At 37.7% G+C, this 17962-nt stretch overlaps 1 protein-coding gene across 1 annotated transcript; it reads right to left on the bottom strand.

Moving 5' to 3' along the window:
* Positions 1–213: 213 nt before the first annotated feature.
* On the bottom strand, positions 214–4680 carry LOC112188194 (putative hydrolase C777.06c). The gene is made up of 12 exons (XM_024327268.2): positions 4291–4680; positions 3634–3761; positions 3393–3505; positions 2588–2629; positions 1998–2053; positions 1800–1876; positions 1549–1668; positions 1173–1249; positions 991–1054; positions 831–881; positions 710–758; positions 214–578 (listed from the first exon to the last, which is right to left on the bottom strand). Exons 1-12 carry the CDS (start codon positions 4433–4435, stop codon positions 460–462), a joined length of 1041 nt encoding a protein of 346 aa, XP_024183036.1. The 5' UTR covers positions 4436–4680; the 3' UTR covers positions 214–459.
* Positions 4681–17962: the final 13282 nt, after the last annotated feature.

Here is a 17962-nt window from a genome sequence, read left to right on the forward strand (position 1 = left end):
GACATGACATGAAATCGATAAATCGTTGGAGGAGTAATTAATTTTGTGATCCAGAAATCACATTTCCGACCATTTTTGTTATCATTGACACTTTAATCGCCACAGGCCACTGATTAATGGAACCCGAATATCTTTTAGATTCCAATCTGAGTCGCATATCTTATTCAACTTCAAAGAATATGAAAGAACAAGATCATGTTCAAAACCTTCGCAATAGTGACATTACTTGTCATTTACCTTGAACCGTACAATAAGGTTTGGATATTTAGTCTCCACAGGCCACTGATTGATGTGATAAACCAGGAAAACCAATGGGGGTGTTAACAAAGGAGTTTGAGAAGCCGAATATTAATTAGCTTTGATATTGCAAAGCTCGTGAAAAATCAATTGACAAAAATATGTTAATTCTGCCCTTATAGAGAGTTGGTAGAGGCCATCATTTGTAAAGTTATTTAAAGGTTAGAGTGCTGTAGGTACCCGAAGCCCATCATAGCTCAACTGTGCATCAAGACCCTCTGTCTCCTTCAATTTCATAAGATAATCATTCACCTTCTCATGATCCATCAAATGCATCATACCTTGATCAATGCAAAACAAGGAAATGAAGCAGTAAATTCTTTGGTAGTTATTATAAAACCAGCCAAACAATTGGTCTTGGCAGACTTATATTATAGAGCCGCTAAGCTACAAAGAGGAGGCTAAGACATACCAGTAAACAATGTTCTCTTAGGTCGTATTTTCCGTACTTCCTCCAAAGCCTGAAAATATAGTAGATAAAATTGAAATTCTATAAAAGATTAAGTATTACAGGAAAGCATGAAATATTTTACCCTTGGAAGTGCAAAATGTGTTGCAGAACTCCGATCTGGCCGTAGAGCATCCTAAAGAAATCAGCCCGGTTAGAAGAGAAGAGTTGTCATGTGTTTCTTAAGAATGAGTATCTAGAAGGAATGTGTGGGTGCATGTCTATGAAAAGTGAGGGGGAGGCACCATAATCAGGAGTTCACAATCTCTCAGAAGTGGATAGGTTTCTTCAGGTATTTCGCTAACGTCACTGTGAATGAAAATAAATCATTAGTAATTAGCTCTTATGATGAAACACAAAATAAAAGGTCAATGTACAAGGCATACAAATTATCAGAGACCAGGCTGTGAAAGAATAGAAGCATTACCTGATATAACAAACATTACCAAAACGATATCCAAAGGAACGATAACCATGACCATGCCATACAGGTAGAGGGGTAAACTGAAACACAAAAAGTTAACAGAATGAACTGGTATGAGTTCAAAGCCGTACCACAGATTAATTCTGTCAAGTCTCAATGGCCCAATGCTATCTACATATATTTTCTTGTTATAACTCTTAACGCTTTCTACATAGATCAAGACCTACCTAGTTTCACTTATTTTACATGCCCATCTAAATTCAATTTATATGATAGCTTAAATCTCCCAATTCGTACATGTAACAAAACTGAAAGCATGCTTAAAAAAAAAAAAAAAAGAACTCTAATTCAGCACAAAACAAACTGATACTTATCCTACCTTCAAATCGCTCACAGAAAATGGATCCTCATGTATAATATTAAACTGCAACTCTGAGACAGCAGCACCAGGTTGGACCACACTTGTGTCAACCAAATAATAATGAGTCTTCTTCATCACCTGTGTAAATTCTTTTACTATTATGCAAATGTTGTAAAAGGTAAAGCTAACGTGACTAAATCAAGTTTTAAAATAAAATTGTCATTATACAATACGATACTCAATACAATGCAAGAAAGAGATGTTTGGACCTCAAAATCACGCTCAGGCACATATATTGGAATGCTGGATTGAACATTGTTCGTCCAATCACGAAGATCATCCAGACCTGGAGACAAATAACATAGTTCTAATTGATGTTTAATGTAAAGCATGAAAGAAAGGAAACATGAACCATAAGCTTATTAATCATTCAGAAAATAGCATCAGAAAGTGTTCATGACAGAGACCTCCAATTGCATCAGCATGAGAATGAGTAATAATAACCGCATCAAGTGTTCTTATCCTGACAGAAACACAACTAGTTACGAGAAGTAAAAAACCAAACAATAGACACATATCATAATGGAAGCTGCAGGAGAATCACCAAATTAAATTCAAGTCATTTGAAAAAAGCAACTAAGGCAAAATTCAGCTTTGCCACAACAGTCCAAAAAGGACACCTCAACATATGCCAAAATATGATATCCAACTCTGGTGGCATGCAGAAAATCCAAAACTGCCTAATAAGGGGTGGACCTATATAATGTGTAGTGCATTATCTAGGACACGTGAGACTGAGAGAGTAGTTGAAAGTACCAGAACAGAACATGTTTCAAATACCACTAGAAATGATCAAGTTCAAAGCCAATATGTGATCAAAATCAATCACCAATTTAAACATCCCAATTCTGTTTTTATTATTGCTAAAACACAAACAACAAAAAAAAGTCTATGTTCTTGTAGCAGCCCATATACCTCAGTCATTAAACATGAGTGACTATTTGATATCTTTGAGTTTTATGGCTCAGCAACATGAGAAAATGAGACAGTAACTAACCCATAAGCAGGAAACCATCTGAGAGCACTGTGATAGAAAAATCTGCAAAACAGAAATAGAACTGCAAGACATCAAGTTTTATGCAACCTATTCTTCGTGATCTGGATAGTTTAAGTAATAAATAAGAATAACGTTCTTTGTATCTTTATAGGGAACAATGAAAAAAAAGAAAGAGAAAAACCAGCAGCAACACCAATGAACATCATGGAATCCTTTCTACCACTTCTTCATAATATGATTATCATCTACTCAATGATTACCAATACTACAACTATAACTATTGTTTACAGAATTGTTATTCATTTATTACCCCTAAGGAGTCCCAGATGGAAAACTCCCATCAACCCAATTCATAAGCCTGTCTATATGATTGTTGTATCTGTGCCTCATGGAGACGCAGCTAGTACCATTTTGCATAGCCTGTGGTGCTGATATATTCCGACAACATGAACTCCTGGATAACACTCCCCAGCATCATCATATCCTGAACTCCTATTAATATTTATTCTGTTATCCATTTACCACATATGAGAAGCAAATTGTGCATTATCTACCGTAATCAGCAATGGAACTGAGCAAATACATTAGCTTGACACAAGTCCTAGTTTTTGCAATTCTTCAATTTCAAACTACGTATATCACACAGAAGACCTTACTAAGATAACTAAGATATATTCTACAGAACTGCAGATTTAACATTTTCAGCTTAGCTAACCAAATACTTGGTTTGTTGCAAGGCAGGAAGAACAAATACATTCTTAAAGTAACATCGACACACCACACATCAAAATCACATTTCACTTACTTTCCAGCATCAATAAGAATGTTAGAACTTCCAGAGGATGTAGGATGACGTACAACAATGCTTGTGTTGAGTCTCCTATTTTTATTACCCGGTTCCACAGCTTTTAAACAAACCTGCAAAGACCCAAAAGCATTCATTTATGTAATAATTTTGATCAGTTATGGTCAGAAATTTAGTAATCAACATAAACAAAGGATATGATATGCAAACATTCTCAAGCAAATACGATCTATAACCATACCTCACATGTCTTCAAAGGATTTGTCAGGCAGCTCACACGTGGAATTCCTTCGCTCGTTCCTGTACCTATAAATATGACTTCTGATTGCTCAGATGGTAACCCCAAACCAGCATCCGTGGCTGCTGAACCTGTCATTATTTGAAAAATTACTACCCAACTCATCTAAAGCCGTAAGCAATTGCTTATAGCTTACTCTACAAATGGAGACCATTAACAATTGTCCTTGAAGTAACAACAAAACAACCAACATTTCCTGCTTATTTGCTCATCAACCTTACAAAGCTAAGCTACTTTCTAATGAAATGAACAATCTTGGACATAAAAAACTAAAAGATATAAACCCCTATTGATAAAATCTGCTTCCTTCATTCATCAATGCATGTAAATACCATTGCAATTTCCAGCACACAAACAAACAAAGCATAACAAGAGAACTTTGGAGCCAAAATCAGTGCATAAAAAGTACTACAAAACAAGAACACTCCAATCTACATACACAGCAGAGCCATACAAAATCCATCTAAAATATCCAAGAAACTGGGAAGCATAAAAAGAACCATCCATTTGATCATAAACAGCACCCAGAAAACGGAAAACACGCAGTATTGCAAATCAGAGCTGAACACCAAGAAACAAATAAAGCATGGCGGAGCTTACTGGATTGAATGTAAGCCTTGAACATTCGTCTGAAGGACAAGAACCCATTTCTGGGAGCTGTGATTGGCGAGTAGACTTGGCGTTTGTAAGTAGCGAAAGAGCTTAAAGAAGGAGAAGGGCGAAGGGTGCCCAGAAATTGAACCATTTGAAAGAAAGCTATATTGTAAATTAATGGTGAAAAAAGGTGTACGCTTTACGAATCAGAAATGAAAAAAAAAACTAAAAAGGGTCCCTTTTTGGCTGCTTCTTATTTCTTCACTGGTGATGATAGCCAAAAAGGAATAAACGAATCGAATGGCAGATGGGTGCGTGCTTCTTTTGGGTCTAGCTCGAAGAATACTCCCAACGACAACAAGCAACACACCCGACCCGAGCTACGTTCGACGAGACTGTAACACAATCCTCATTCATGAACTAAGAAGCACTGATAAGCCCAAAGCCCAATTCTGTGGCTCGTCAATACTCCGTAGAATGATTTTCGAAATTTTTTTTTATATTTTATATTTTTTTTTTATTTAACCTCACCTCTTCTCACCTTTGATCAGCTCGAACACATGACATTCTAAATAGAAAATTATATATTTTCTTTATTATGACATTTTCTGTGATGTATGTAATACTGTAATTTCATGGCAGCAACTGTTGGGAATATGTTAAGACCGTAGCCCTAACTGAGAGAATTCAAGAGAATTGCAAAAGTAAGAAGAAAGCTGTATTGATGGATAATGTGGTGAATACAAAACTGGGAAATATATACCCACATCATGCTCACATAGATGAGGACACGTGTCCCGCATCATCCAGTGCTAATTAATAAACCCTAATGCAACTTAATTAGCTAAATGATTAATTAACAAGCCCTAATTGGCTCACGTGCCAACACATGCACGTTAAAGTAGACTCATCTTCTCCTAATGATAACAGGAATCCATGAAATGAGATAAATCTCATAACAATCCATCCCCCTTTAATTCAAGCTTGTCCTTAAGCTTCAAAGTTTGGAAAACGCTGCAGCAGCTCCTCTGCCTCCTCCCACGTAGCTTCCTCCTCAGATGTGCCAAGCCACTGTACTAATCACTTGGTAACTAGTTCATTGCCTTTTTTAAACACCCCTCAGGCCAACACTTTGTTGGGGTACCACCTTGGGTTATAGGGATCAACATCAGGTGGGCAGAAATGACAGCTGCATCTCCCACTTTCTTTTTTAGTAGTGAAACATGAAAGACATGATGCACCTTGGCAGAAATGGCATTTACTCAACTTTGGCCACCCCAAAATTGCATTTACCTTTCTTCACCTTTAAGGAATGTTGCTGCAACCTTTTGAATTTTTTTTTCCAGATGCTCCAAGTGAGCTTCAACTGAAGAACTATATACCAAAATATTATCAAAAAAGACCAATGCAAATTTCCTCAAATAGTCCCTAAGCACATCATTCATAACAGATTGAAACGTTGAAGGTGCATTGGTAAGTCCAAATGGCATGACAAGGAATTTATAGTGACCACTGTGAGCCCTAAAAGCTGTTTTACTCACATCAGATGCATGCATTCTAATCTGATGGTAGCTGGGCCTTAAATCGAACTTGGTAAAGATAGTGGAACCATGTACTTCATCCAATAGTTCATCCACCAGTGGTATAGGGTACTTATCCTTAACTGTTACTGCATTCAAAGACCTATAGTCCACAGACATCCTCCAGGTGCCATCCTTTTTTCTTTACCAATAGCACAGGTGAAGAGAATGGACTGACACTAGGCCTACTGACACCATTATCCAACAATTCATGCACAATCTTTTCTATTTCAGTCTTTTGAAAGTGATGATACTTATAGGGCCTAACACTGACTGGTAAGGCATTAAGCAGAAGTTCAATTTTATGATCTTAGAGCCGGGCAGGTGGCAGTGATGTAGGAGGTTCAAATAAATCTGCATATTTGTTGATAAGAGCTGCAATTTGGTTATTGGGCCCTCCTGCAACTAGATCCTGGTGAGCAAACTGAACTTGAATCATCATAGCTTCTTTTTCTTTTTTTAGCAGCTTAGTCATAGCTTTGCAACTAATGACAGTGGTTGTAGTTGAAATTTCACCCTGCAGTTGGTAGACTACATCTTTCACTTGGAACTTTATCCTCATCGTCTCGAAGTTCCATAAAATATCTCCTAAAAACCTTAACCAACCTGCTCCTAGCACAATTTCACAGCCTATAACCGGTAGGATATAGAAATCATCAGAAAATGAGAATTGTTGTAACCTCAAGTCTACCTTAACTTCACCTTTAGTTTTCATTTTTGCTCCACTGGCCAGTATGACATTCAAATGAGAGAACTGTTGCACATGTATTTTTGTGCCCTTGAGTAATTAAGGGTGGATGAAATTGTGTGTAGCTCCTGAGTCAATTAAAACATGGATTGCTTTGCCATTGAAAACTCCCTTCAACTGCATAGTAGCTGGAGTAGAGTTACTATCTCTTATCACTTGCAGCCTTATCAAGGCTTCCTCAATATCAGTAATTGGAGGAACTTCCACCAGGTCCTGGTCCCTTCTTGTAGTAGCACTCTCATTCTCCTCTTCCTCCTGTACCATTTCCATAAGCATAATTTGGCCTTTCCTACAGTTATGGCCGGGTTTATAGGTTTCTTCACAGAAGAAACATAGATTTTTAGCCCTTCGATCTTGGTATTCAGCTTGTGATAGTCTTCTGCCTCCCCCATTGACATTATGGCCATCTCCTAGCGGCCTTGTATGTAGGGAAGTATTCCTAGATTGGAAAGGAGAACCGGCAGATTTGGAAACATTACCAGTAGATGAGAATCTACTGCTTGTTGAACTAACAGTAGCTCCCCCAGATGGCTTATGGCTGTTAGAAACCTTGGCAAAATGCCTATGCCCTTCATTTGTTGTCTCATACATTCTAGCTAGTTCACAAGCCTCATACAAAGACCTGGGTTTCTGAGCTTGGACATCCACCCTTATATCTTCTCTAAGTCCCCCAATGAAGCAAGCCAGTAAGACTTCTGGAGGGAAACCTAGAGCTCTCCTTGAGAGCTTAGTGAATTGCTCTTTATACTGCTCAACACTACCTGTTTGTTTCATCCTTGCCAAGGCTGATTGATATTCTGACCTATTATATCCACTGAATTCACTCATAAGCAAGTCAGCTAATCCTTGCCAGGAGTTTGGGAATTCATGCTTGAACATATACCATCGATTAGCAGCCTTGTCTGTTAAATGCATGGTGGCAATAGCAAGTTTCCTATCTTCAGGGATTTGGTAAAATTCAAAGTACTGGTCCACTTTATTAAGCCACTTCGATCCACTAGATCTCCACCCCCAAAAACACTAAATTCCAACCGCATTTGCTTCATTCTAGGGAGTGATGGATCAACATGTGTGACTTGGTGCGGATTTTCTTGGTAGAAATGCGTGTTTGAGAGTAGTGATTGGGAGGAATGCCCTGATAAGGATAAGGTGGAACAGGTGGGTGCAACGTGTGTAGTACTTGTTGAGAGTGAAAAGGAGATGCATGAGTGGTAGTGGTGGTTGCATATGTAGGTGGACTGTGGGTGTATTGTGGAATAGCTATCGAGCCAACTGGTTATGGCATAGTAAATGGTAATGTGGTATTGGCAGAACAAGGGAAGTTAAGCATGGTGGCAGAGTAAGCGCCTGAGTAAGTCATTCTAAAGGGATCATAGTCACTTAGTGCTTGACTACTAGCATGTGTATGCAATGGATGCATGGAATGAGTAGTGGAGTAAGCTCCGATAGAGGCAACATATGTTGGAAAACTATAGTTAACATGCTGAAAATGATAAGTAGGAGGCTCTCCAATCAAACCACCACTCTGGGCCAAAGAAGCCATAAAACTACTGCTATGGATGCCCTGAGACTCATACTGACTAGCCACAAGCTTATTTAAATCCATGGGACCACTATTATGCACTATAGATGTTGCCTCAATCAAAGTCATAGGTACTGCTGCACTTGTAAACCCCAACAACACATCATCATTACCCAAATTCAAAGAAGGAATAAGAGATGAGCTACCTTCATATCTAGCCATCGTAGACGACGATCCTTCAGAATTTGTGGTAAGCTTCTGCGGAATAACCGGACAGGGCACCGATCCAAAACGAACTGTCCCATCCGGTTGAGGGACGGTGGTGCTGCCTTGCTGAGCTAGGTGGAGCTGCTTGAGGTCCTCCAAGAGTGAGGATCTGAACCCAGCTAAAGTATTGGCCACAGAATCCTGAATGCTAGCTTGCATTTCAACTAAATGAGCAACGGTTTCGTCGCGATGGACTTGGAGTTCGAATTCCATGTGAGAGAGCACACTAAAATGGTGGGTAAGTGAGGGAGGCTTCCCTGCCCCCTTAAGCTTCACCATGACTGGCTCTAGATACCAATTGTTAGGATCGTAGCCCTAACTGAGAGAATTGAAAGAGAAGAAGAGAATTGCAAAAGTAAGAAGAAAGTTGTATTGATCGATAATGTGGAGAGTACAAAGCTGGGAAATATATACCCACTTCCTGCTCACACAGATGAGGACACGTGTCCCGCATCATCCAGTTCTAATTAATAAACACTAATGCAACTTAATTAGCTAAATGATTAATTAACAAGCCCTAATTGGCTCACGTGCCAACATATGCCCGTTAAAGCAGACTCATCTTCTCGTAATGACAACAAGAATCCATGAAATGAGATAAATCTCATAACAGAATATTGATGAAACAAGAGAATGGAGAAAAGTATATTAATGGAAATTGGAAAATGGAGAAAAGGAAAATAGAAGAATTTTGAGGTACAAAAAGAACAACTTTGAGTCGTTTCCTTAAAGTGTTCTTTGGCACCATTCAATGGGTTTGCTAAAAGGGTTCTTGACAAGTCTTTTCCAGAATACAACCAAATTTAGAATCTGCAATATAGTAAATTCAAAGAATTCCCTTAGAAAATTCAAGAAGAAAATTGTATAGTTATAAGAGAAAAATAGGGAGAAGAGTGGAGTCAATTGCATAATGATTTGATGATTTTTTACTGGTCGCATGTACTATTGTTCATATAGAGATCAAGAGGTGCTGAAGTCACCCTTTCAATATAAACATAATTGTTCAATATAAAAGGTACGTACCACTCCATAATTTTATTTTGTCTGTTCACTATAATCATAAATTTGATTATGTGTAATTCAACCATCACACCTCTTCAATTATTTATATAATTACACACACACACACACACACACAAATTCTATCAAGAGCAAAGCTCCGCTTCGAAATTAAAGTGCGGAGTTCGAGTTTAGGGTTACTTTTCGGTTGCATAACCACATCTCAACTGTTCAATTTTTAAGTACTAATGCATAGATCATCTCTGTAAATTTTCAGCCAAATTGATGATCGTTAAGGCATTGATAACTGCCTTAAAGCTAATACGGCTCAGGTTGAACAGATTCAGTTCGTCCATTGGCTTAAGCGAGTTAGATACCTTAACAATCATCAATTTGGCTGACAATTTACAAAGATGGTTTATACATTAATACCGAAAAGCTGAGCAGTCAAGATGTGGATATGCGACTGAAAAGTTATCATAAACTATAACTCTGCACTTTAATTTCAAACCGGAGCTCCGCTCTGGATAAATTTTGTATATATATAATATTAAATCTCTTATAGTGACTTAGTGAAATCGATGAGTATATTCAGTCCACACGAAAAATGTGTGTTTGTGGTGTATAACATTTAAAATGGCAATATAGTAGATGAATAACTTTTTTATTATGATTTTTTTTTTGAAATAAAAGTTGAATGCATTAAATCAACAGCCAAAGGTTAAAGTCTACAAAGTTTACATAAGCCATCAGGCAAAAAAATCCGAACTACCTATCTAAACCAAAGTAAATTATTAAGAATCTCTGGAACGCTCACAATTAAGCAAGCCTATACAAGAATGAAAAAACCTCGCCTCCTACGAAAAAGAAATCATTCAACTAACCCTCATTTGCCAATCACACAATTGTGGTACAAGTAAGAAACTAAAAACGTCATAGAAGACTCATAGAAGTTAATCCAACCTTACACAGGCTCAATACCCTAATAAATTAGGGCCCAGGTTGCCTTGACCTAAGCCCAAGCCCAGATCAAGTTTTGCATAGCAGGAATACCCCCTACCCCATCAGCCCAAGATTGAAATTATGCTTTCAGATATCAAGTTTAATAAGAAACTTGCGAAATAAATTTAGTAACACTTAACAAGTAACCTAACAGAACCATAAAGGACTATAGAGTGCCTTACTCGTACATACATGGTTGGATCTGAGGAGAGGTTCAATAAGCAACCATGTTATTAATAATAGTTCCCAAACCTATAACATTTCTTTAACCATACTAAAGGAATCGAAGGTGCGAGACAAAAATTTCTAAGAGAGACATGAGGGGTGGCTAGACGAGAGACTCAAATGGCAGCCACGTCATTTTCATAGTTTTCAAAGGCCCAAAACATCTCTTTAACCATTTCAGAGGGATTGAATGTGTGAAAAATGAATACCCTGGAGAAGATAGATCTAGTAGCTTCTAGGATTAGTAGATTTACCATTTGTAGGTTTGAATTTAGATAAACAATTCTTTGGTGCATAAGTTGTTTGTAATATTTTTTGAGAGGCTTGGGAACTATTATTAAAATTCAAAACTATAAATGGCTTAAGTCCATAGTGATACATATACCTACCTAAAAATATGTAATCTGTAAAAGTAAATTAACAATTGGAATTGGTCTACTTATTTAATTTCATAGCCCCTTTATATAGGAATGGAATTACAACGGAAATATCAATTACAATGATGACATTAAATGCTGATTGATCAGTAATTGTGTTGATTGATGGTAATCATTGATTCCTTGATTCCATCTCCGTCAGTCGCTTTGACGAAAGCACATAATATGTTTTTCCTTTAACACTCCCCCTTGTGCCAAGTCAAAGACGAAATGGTGTGTGAGTTGTTGCCTCACTAAAAACCTTGTCAAGTAACAATAAAAACCATGTGGGACAAAAAATACACAAGGGTTTGCTTGATTGATCTCCAAGTTATAGTCGTGTTCCCAATGGTAAATACATAACCAGTTTGGGAACGACCTTTATGTAGGTCAGAGAGGTACCCAACATCAGCAAAACCAACCAAAACGTCATTTGGCATTTCGGTGTAGTGAGTGGCGCTTTCGCCATCAACATTTCCTTTAGGGATTGCAGTTCCATCTGCGGTCCCTCTTATCTCTCTGTAAGAAAAGAACATTCCCAAGTAAATGGTTCCTTTTAGGTATCAAAAAATGTTCTTGATACCATTCCAGTGATGCTGCTTTGGTGCTGAGCTAAATCTAGCTAACAAGTTCACTGAGAATGCAATGTCTGGTCGAGTACATTGGGCTAAGTACAATAATGCGCCCATTGCACTTAGATTGGGAATTTCAGCTCCCAACACCTCTTCGTCATCTTCCTTTGGACTTAATGGATCTTTCTTTGCATCTAAACTTCGATCGATCATGGGAGTGTTAGCAAGATGCGCTTTGTCCATGTTAAATCACCTGACTTTTGGACATACGCATGCTGTTGGATTAGTATTCCGCAAACTCGGTGTTCTAGTTCAAGGCCTAAACAGAATCGAGTTTTCCCAAGATCCTTCATCTCAAATTCGGATTTCAAGTAGCTCGCGGTTTCTCTTATTTCATCAAGAGTATCTATTATGTTCATATCATTAACATATACTGCTACAATTGCAAATCCAGAACTTGTTTTCTTTATGAATACGCAGGGGAATAATTCATCGTTCTTATATCCCTTCCCAATCAAGTAGTCACTTAGACGAGTATACCACATCCGCCCTGATTGTTTCAATCCTTAAACTGAGCGTTTCAACCTAATTGCAAACGCACTCCGTGGTTTAGAGTCACTTGATTTGGGTAATGTAAGTCCATCAGACACTTTCATATATATATATATATATATATATATATATATATATATCTCTTTGAATCAAGATCCCCATAGAGATATGCAGTAACCACATCCATGAGCTGCATTTCTAGTCTTTCGGAAACTACCAAGCTAACTAAGTAGTGGAACGTCATAACGTCCATTACGGGAGAATATGTCTCTTCATAGTCAATTCCAGGGCATTGTGAGAAACCTTGTGCCATAAGGAGAGCCTTGTGCCATAAGGAGAGCCTTCTGATTAGGGTTTAGGACCCTAAACTTTCTTCTGATTACGCTTTCAGACAAAGACCCATTTATGTCCTACAGGAATTAAAATTGTTGAGGTTAGCACTACCGGACCAAATACCTGTCTCTTTGTCAGACAATCTAATTCTGCCTGGATTGCTTCTTTCCATTTAGGCCAATCTGCTCTTTGTTGACATTCTGCAACAGAGTGTGGTTCGATATCATCGTGCACTATGATTTCTTGAGCAACAGTGTATTCAAATACATCATCAATGTGTATGGAAGATCTTTCTATCAACTCATAAGCACTCTCATAATCCATTGAGATTTCTTTGTTTTCTGGAATCATTTTAAACATCAGAGCATCCTCCAGTATTGATTCATGGACATAACTATAATCAGAGACAATCTCATGAGAGGGATTCTCTACATTGATGATTAATGGATCGGTTTGTGCCTTACTCGCCCTCTTCTTCCTTGGATGAGTGTCAATCAAACCAAGTGGCCTCCCCCTCTTCCTTTGGGGAGCCACGGCCTCAACCACACCTCCACTAAGTGTGCGTGCAGTGCCTCTATCTGCGGTACTGTGCCCCTTGTTGGGGACTTCTAATCTTGCAGGCACATTTGCAGCTGGTATATGTGATCTCGTCACTTTTGCGATATCAGTAAACATATCAGGCATCAAATCTACTACGTTCTGAAGATCGATTAATCTTTTCACTTCACTTTCACTTCGTGAAGTGCGGAGATCAAAATGAGACAGAGTAGGGACAAACCATGACAATTCCTATCGTTCCCTTGGAAAATACTTTTTCCTCTCTCTCCCTAACGACGGGAAGATTGTCTCATCAAAGTGACAATCCGCAAATCTAGCGGTAAAGAGATCGCCTGTCAAGGGTTCCAAGTAGCGGATAATTGTTAGGAATTCATATCCAACATAAATACTTCATCGTCTCTGGGGACCCATTTTGGTGCTCTGTGGGGGCGCAATAGGCACATATACTGCGCAACCAAATATGCATAAGTGTGAAATGTCAAGGTCATATCCAGTTACCAACTGATACGCAGAAAATGGTTGGCTAGCAGTGGGTTTGAAACGAATAAGTAAAACTGCGTGCAATATTGCATAACCCCAGATAAATATAGGTAGGTTAGCGCGCATAACCAGTGCCCTAGCCACCATATGTAGCCTTTTGATGGTGGCTTCTGCGAGACCATTTTGTGTATGCACATGGGGTACAGAGTGCTCTACATCTACCCAAATAGACATGCAATAATCATCAAATGCTTTTGATGTAAACTTTCCAGTGTTATCAATCCGTATAGACTTGATAGGGTGATCAGGGTGGTGAGCCCTTAAACGTATAATTTGTGCTAGGAGTTTTGCAAATGCAACATTTCTTATAGACACTAAAGCGACATGTGACCAGCATGTCGAAGCATCCACCAGAACCATAAAGTACTTGAATGGCCCGCATTCTGGATGGATAGGTCTACCGATATCTCCTTGTATCCTTTGTAAGAATGGAATGTTATGTTTTGTATCTTTAGCATAGGAAGGTTTCGATCCTGTTTTTGCTAAAGAGTAGGCTTTGGAAAACGAGTGATGTGCCTTTGAAATACTCAATGAGGCATAATGGAAGGGCTTCTGGTACTTCAGAAGGCAATGGCTGCATTTGAGCAGTACTAGGACCGACACCTTGCAATGTGGCGAATTTTTGTCCCACTTTATTTTTCACTCGAAAGAAGGGATGTCCGTGTGAGTTCTTTAAAATACAGATCATCATGTCATGACTGGGGTGCCCTAGGAGGTCATGCCAAAGCCTATATGTGTCAGTGTCCCACATTTCATTGTTGGTGACATCATAGGATTTCAATGATCCAAATCGTAGTGAGGTACTGTCAACTAGATTGACTCATAAGTTTCTCTAAAATGTGTTTTCTTCCACATTTATTAGAGGTAATATAAAGGTATTCAGTTCCATTCTCATAGTGTGTTTTTACATAATAACTGTTGGCACGAATATCTTTGAAACTTAACAAGGTTCGATTAGCTCTTGGTGCATACAGAGCGTATGTGACATTAAATATATCTCATATTCTTTAGAGTATTTCTATTCTAGGTAGAATGATAATATTTTCATTCAAATAATTTTTCTTTTTCTAGATGTATTGCTTTACATCTTTATAGTGCTATTTTGAACCATGTAAATATGTGTATGGTAAATAAATTTGAATAAATTCAGTGCTTCAGAATAAAATTTGAAACTTATTAATAGGCCAACGATAATCAAATCAAGGTCTGGTTCATAAATCTAATTCATCAAACCATTATTGAAATAAACTTTAAGACCAAGTAATAGTCTAATTAAAAATGAGGCATTATGCCTTCACAACTGTTTTTTTTTTTTTTGGAAAATAAAATAAATAAAGCAGATCAATCAAAATCTGGGGCATCAGTTGACTGAGCAAGTTCCTTGTTGCCATTAAAGTCTGCAATTGTGAGGTTGACGTCTGAGAGGAGCACAAAGTATGATGTTTTAATATGTATTTTTCCTCGTTTGGCTAAGTTATTCACTTAAAATTAAAATTATAACATAGTTTCTATTTTTAGGTACTTCAAGGTCGAAAATGGAGAAAAGAGGTGAAAAAGAGCAGAAATGTGCGTAAATTAAGGATAAGTCATTTTAGAAACTTTCCTCTTTCATTTTAGGAAATATTTCCTATTTTGTTTTAGGGAAACTTCTTCATTTGAACTTTCCTATTTCTGATTTTCTTTTTTTAAAGAGAGTCCATCACATTAAGAACTCTTGAGTGATGAAATCAAGGAAACATGAAGGATAAGATGAAGCACAAAAATAAGGAGGAATTCAAGGAGTGTTATTCACATAAATTCTTCTTATTTCGTGGAGATAAAATGGGAGTGTTATATTCAATATTTATCCTAATTATTTTAATTATCTTACTTCCTATTGATTATAATTCTAATTAATTTTTGATTTTCTTGATTATAAGAGTTCATTATGTGCACAATTCTTGGAAGAAGAAATTAGTGCAATTTAAAGGAGATGGATAAGGGATGTATCTGGTCACTATTCAGGGGAAAGAGAAGGAGCATATTAAGGGGAAAAGAGATCAGAAAAATCAAGACTTTGTTATGAGCAAATCAAGGAAATTTGGAGGAGAAATCACCTCTAAATGATTGGCCATGATTGCATCACAAGAGAGGAGAATTCCACTATAAATAGCAGCCATTCTCTACTCCAAAATAATCACTTTTTCACACAAAATTCAGTTCATTAGCCTACCTCTATTCTCTACAAAACCCTTTCCAAAATTCAGAAAAAACCACTTGCCGTGAAGAGCTTTAGGACTTCTCCAAGGCTGTTCGTGTTCTTTAAGGCCTAGCCCTGTGTTCTCTTGACGTTCTCCAAGCTTCTTTGAAGATCAAAAAGTGTAATCCATGGCCCTTATTTCTGTTTTCGTACTCTTTAGTTTTCAATTTCAGATATTAATTATGAACTTTGTTATTGGAATTGGATTTTTGTTGAGAATGAGTTTATGTTAGTAATTTTCAGATTCATTTCTTTATGTTCTTGAGTTGTTTATGATATCTCTACAATCTGATTTCATGCCATCATTTTATATCTTTAAGCATGTGATTTTAGTTGAATAATTATGTTAATCTGCAGGTTAATAAAGCCAAATTTGTGTTATACTTCACCTAATCGTTTTGGGGCATAAATTGAAGAGGTAAAGGCTATGTACAATGGTTGAGATTATATGCTACATGTTTCGTGCGTTTGTAAGTTCTTATGGATGCCTACATATATATTTGGATTCAGAATTCTAATTGCACTTAATGATTCATATTTAATGTTGACAGATGCTCTTTAGTATTAACGTGATGTTTTATATGAAATATTTTAAGTTATGGACTTTTCCTAACTTAGGAGATTAAAGAAGAATTAAAGTGGTGCTCGATCTTTTCAGACTTGTACTTCAAAATCATTTCTAATATTTAGTATTGGCACGATTTTAGGTTGTATAGATTAAAACAAGGAAAAAATACTGTTTACACCATATACTTATAGGGTATTGACGTTTCAGTCTCTGACGTTTCAATTTCAACTAAAAACTTCCTAAACTCTCCAATTTCGCCTAATTGGTCATTGTCGTTAGCTTTCCATCTAAATCTCCATCATTTTGCTGACGTGGCATTATTTTCACGCTAAAATGACTATTTTACACTAATTGACCAATTTTTTTTTCCCTTTTTTTCCTTTCTCTTTCTCTTTTCTTTTTATTCTTCTTCCACCGTATCCCTTATCTTCCTCCTCTCTGATCTCTTGTCCTCTCTAATTCAACCTCTGATTTCTCCAATTTAACTTGCTCTCCCTTCAATTTGACCTCCTCCTCTCTGTCCAGTTGCACCTCTGTACCACACTTCCGACGTCAGATGGAGCCTAGTTTCCTTCATGCGACACGATCCGATGACAACTCCAGTTTCCGGCCACGCTGGACGCCGGACTAGTCGGAGTCTCTTCCTCTAGGCGGCGTGAAGCAGAGCCCAGTCTTCCTTTCTCCAAGAGAGAAACGGTGGCGGCAGGACGAAGCCCAAAAGGTTCTCGGGTTCGCGGAAAATTCTCCGATTCCGGCTGATTCGTGGTGTCAGACCTATATCAGAAGCTTTCTCTCGACGTCAGCACTGTTTCTATGGTGTTGGTTTGCTGAGATGATGAGCCAAGATAGAGAATCGAAGAGGATAAGATGTTTGAGTTTTCCTGCGAGTTTCCATGTTTTCCGGCGACTTTGGTTTCAATTCAGGTATCAGAGTTTGTATACTTGTCGAGCTCTATCTCTCGGTATAATTGAATTTGAATTTGGTTGAGATTTGGAGATTTTGATATTTTGGGCAGCGTCGGCCACCGTGTGGCTACTGTGCACGGTGGTGATTTGGTTTTTTTGGCCGTTTCTGATGGTTTTGATCATCACTTGGTTCCCTGGTAGTCTTATTAACGGTAATTGAAGATATGAATGGAATGAATGGAATTCTAGATCGATCGAAGTATTGTTGGTGTTGTGCTCTTGTACTGTTGTTCTGGTAGTATTGGAACTGTGTTGCTATCGATTTGTTTGGTCTTCCTTTGTTGATTTTCGACCTTGATGCAGACCAAAGAACAAATTGAAGTGGTTATTTGAGGAAGAAAGGGAGGTGGATAGGATGAGGAGAATGATTGATGAGGCAGAGGTTGATGGTGGTTGAAGGTTGCAGTGAGGATGAGGATGGAGACGAGAGAGAGGGGAAGAACAGGAGATAAAAAAGAAAAGATATAAATAAATAAAAAATATTAATTAAAAAAATATAAAAAAATAATTGAGGGTAAAATAGTCATTTTAGCGTGAAAATAATGCCACGTCAGCAAGATGACGGAGACTTAGACGGAAAGCTGACGGCAA

This window comes from Rosa chinensis, chromosome 2, assembly GCF_002994745.2.
Source record: "Rosa chinensis cultivar Old Blush chromosome 2, RchiOBHm-V2, whole genome shotgun sequence".
Lineage (NCBI taxonomy): Eukaryota > Viridiplantae > Streptophyta > Magnoliopsida > Rosales > Rosaceae > Rosa > Rosa chinensis.

What these genes read in the sequence shown, in the direction of transcription:
- LOC112188194 (XM_024327268.2), bottom strand. Translation starts at nt 4,435, where the DNA reads ATGGTTCAATTTCTGGGCACCCTTCGCCCTTCTCCTTCTTTAAGCTCT. An exon ending in CACATTTTGCACTTCCAAGG is followed by an intron (nt 759 to 830) that starts GTAAAATATTTC and finishes CTATATTTTCAG; the next exon opens with GCTTTGGAGGAAGTACGGAA. An exon ending in TAAGAGAACATTGTTTACTG is followed by an intron (nt 579 to 709) that starts GTATGTCTTAGC and finishes GCATTGATCAAG; the next exon opens with GTATGATGCATTTGATGGAT.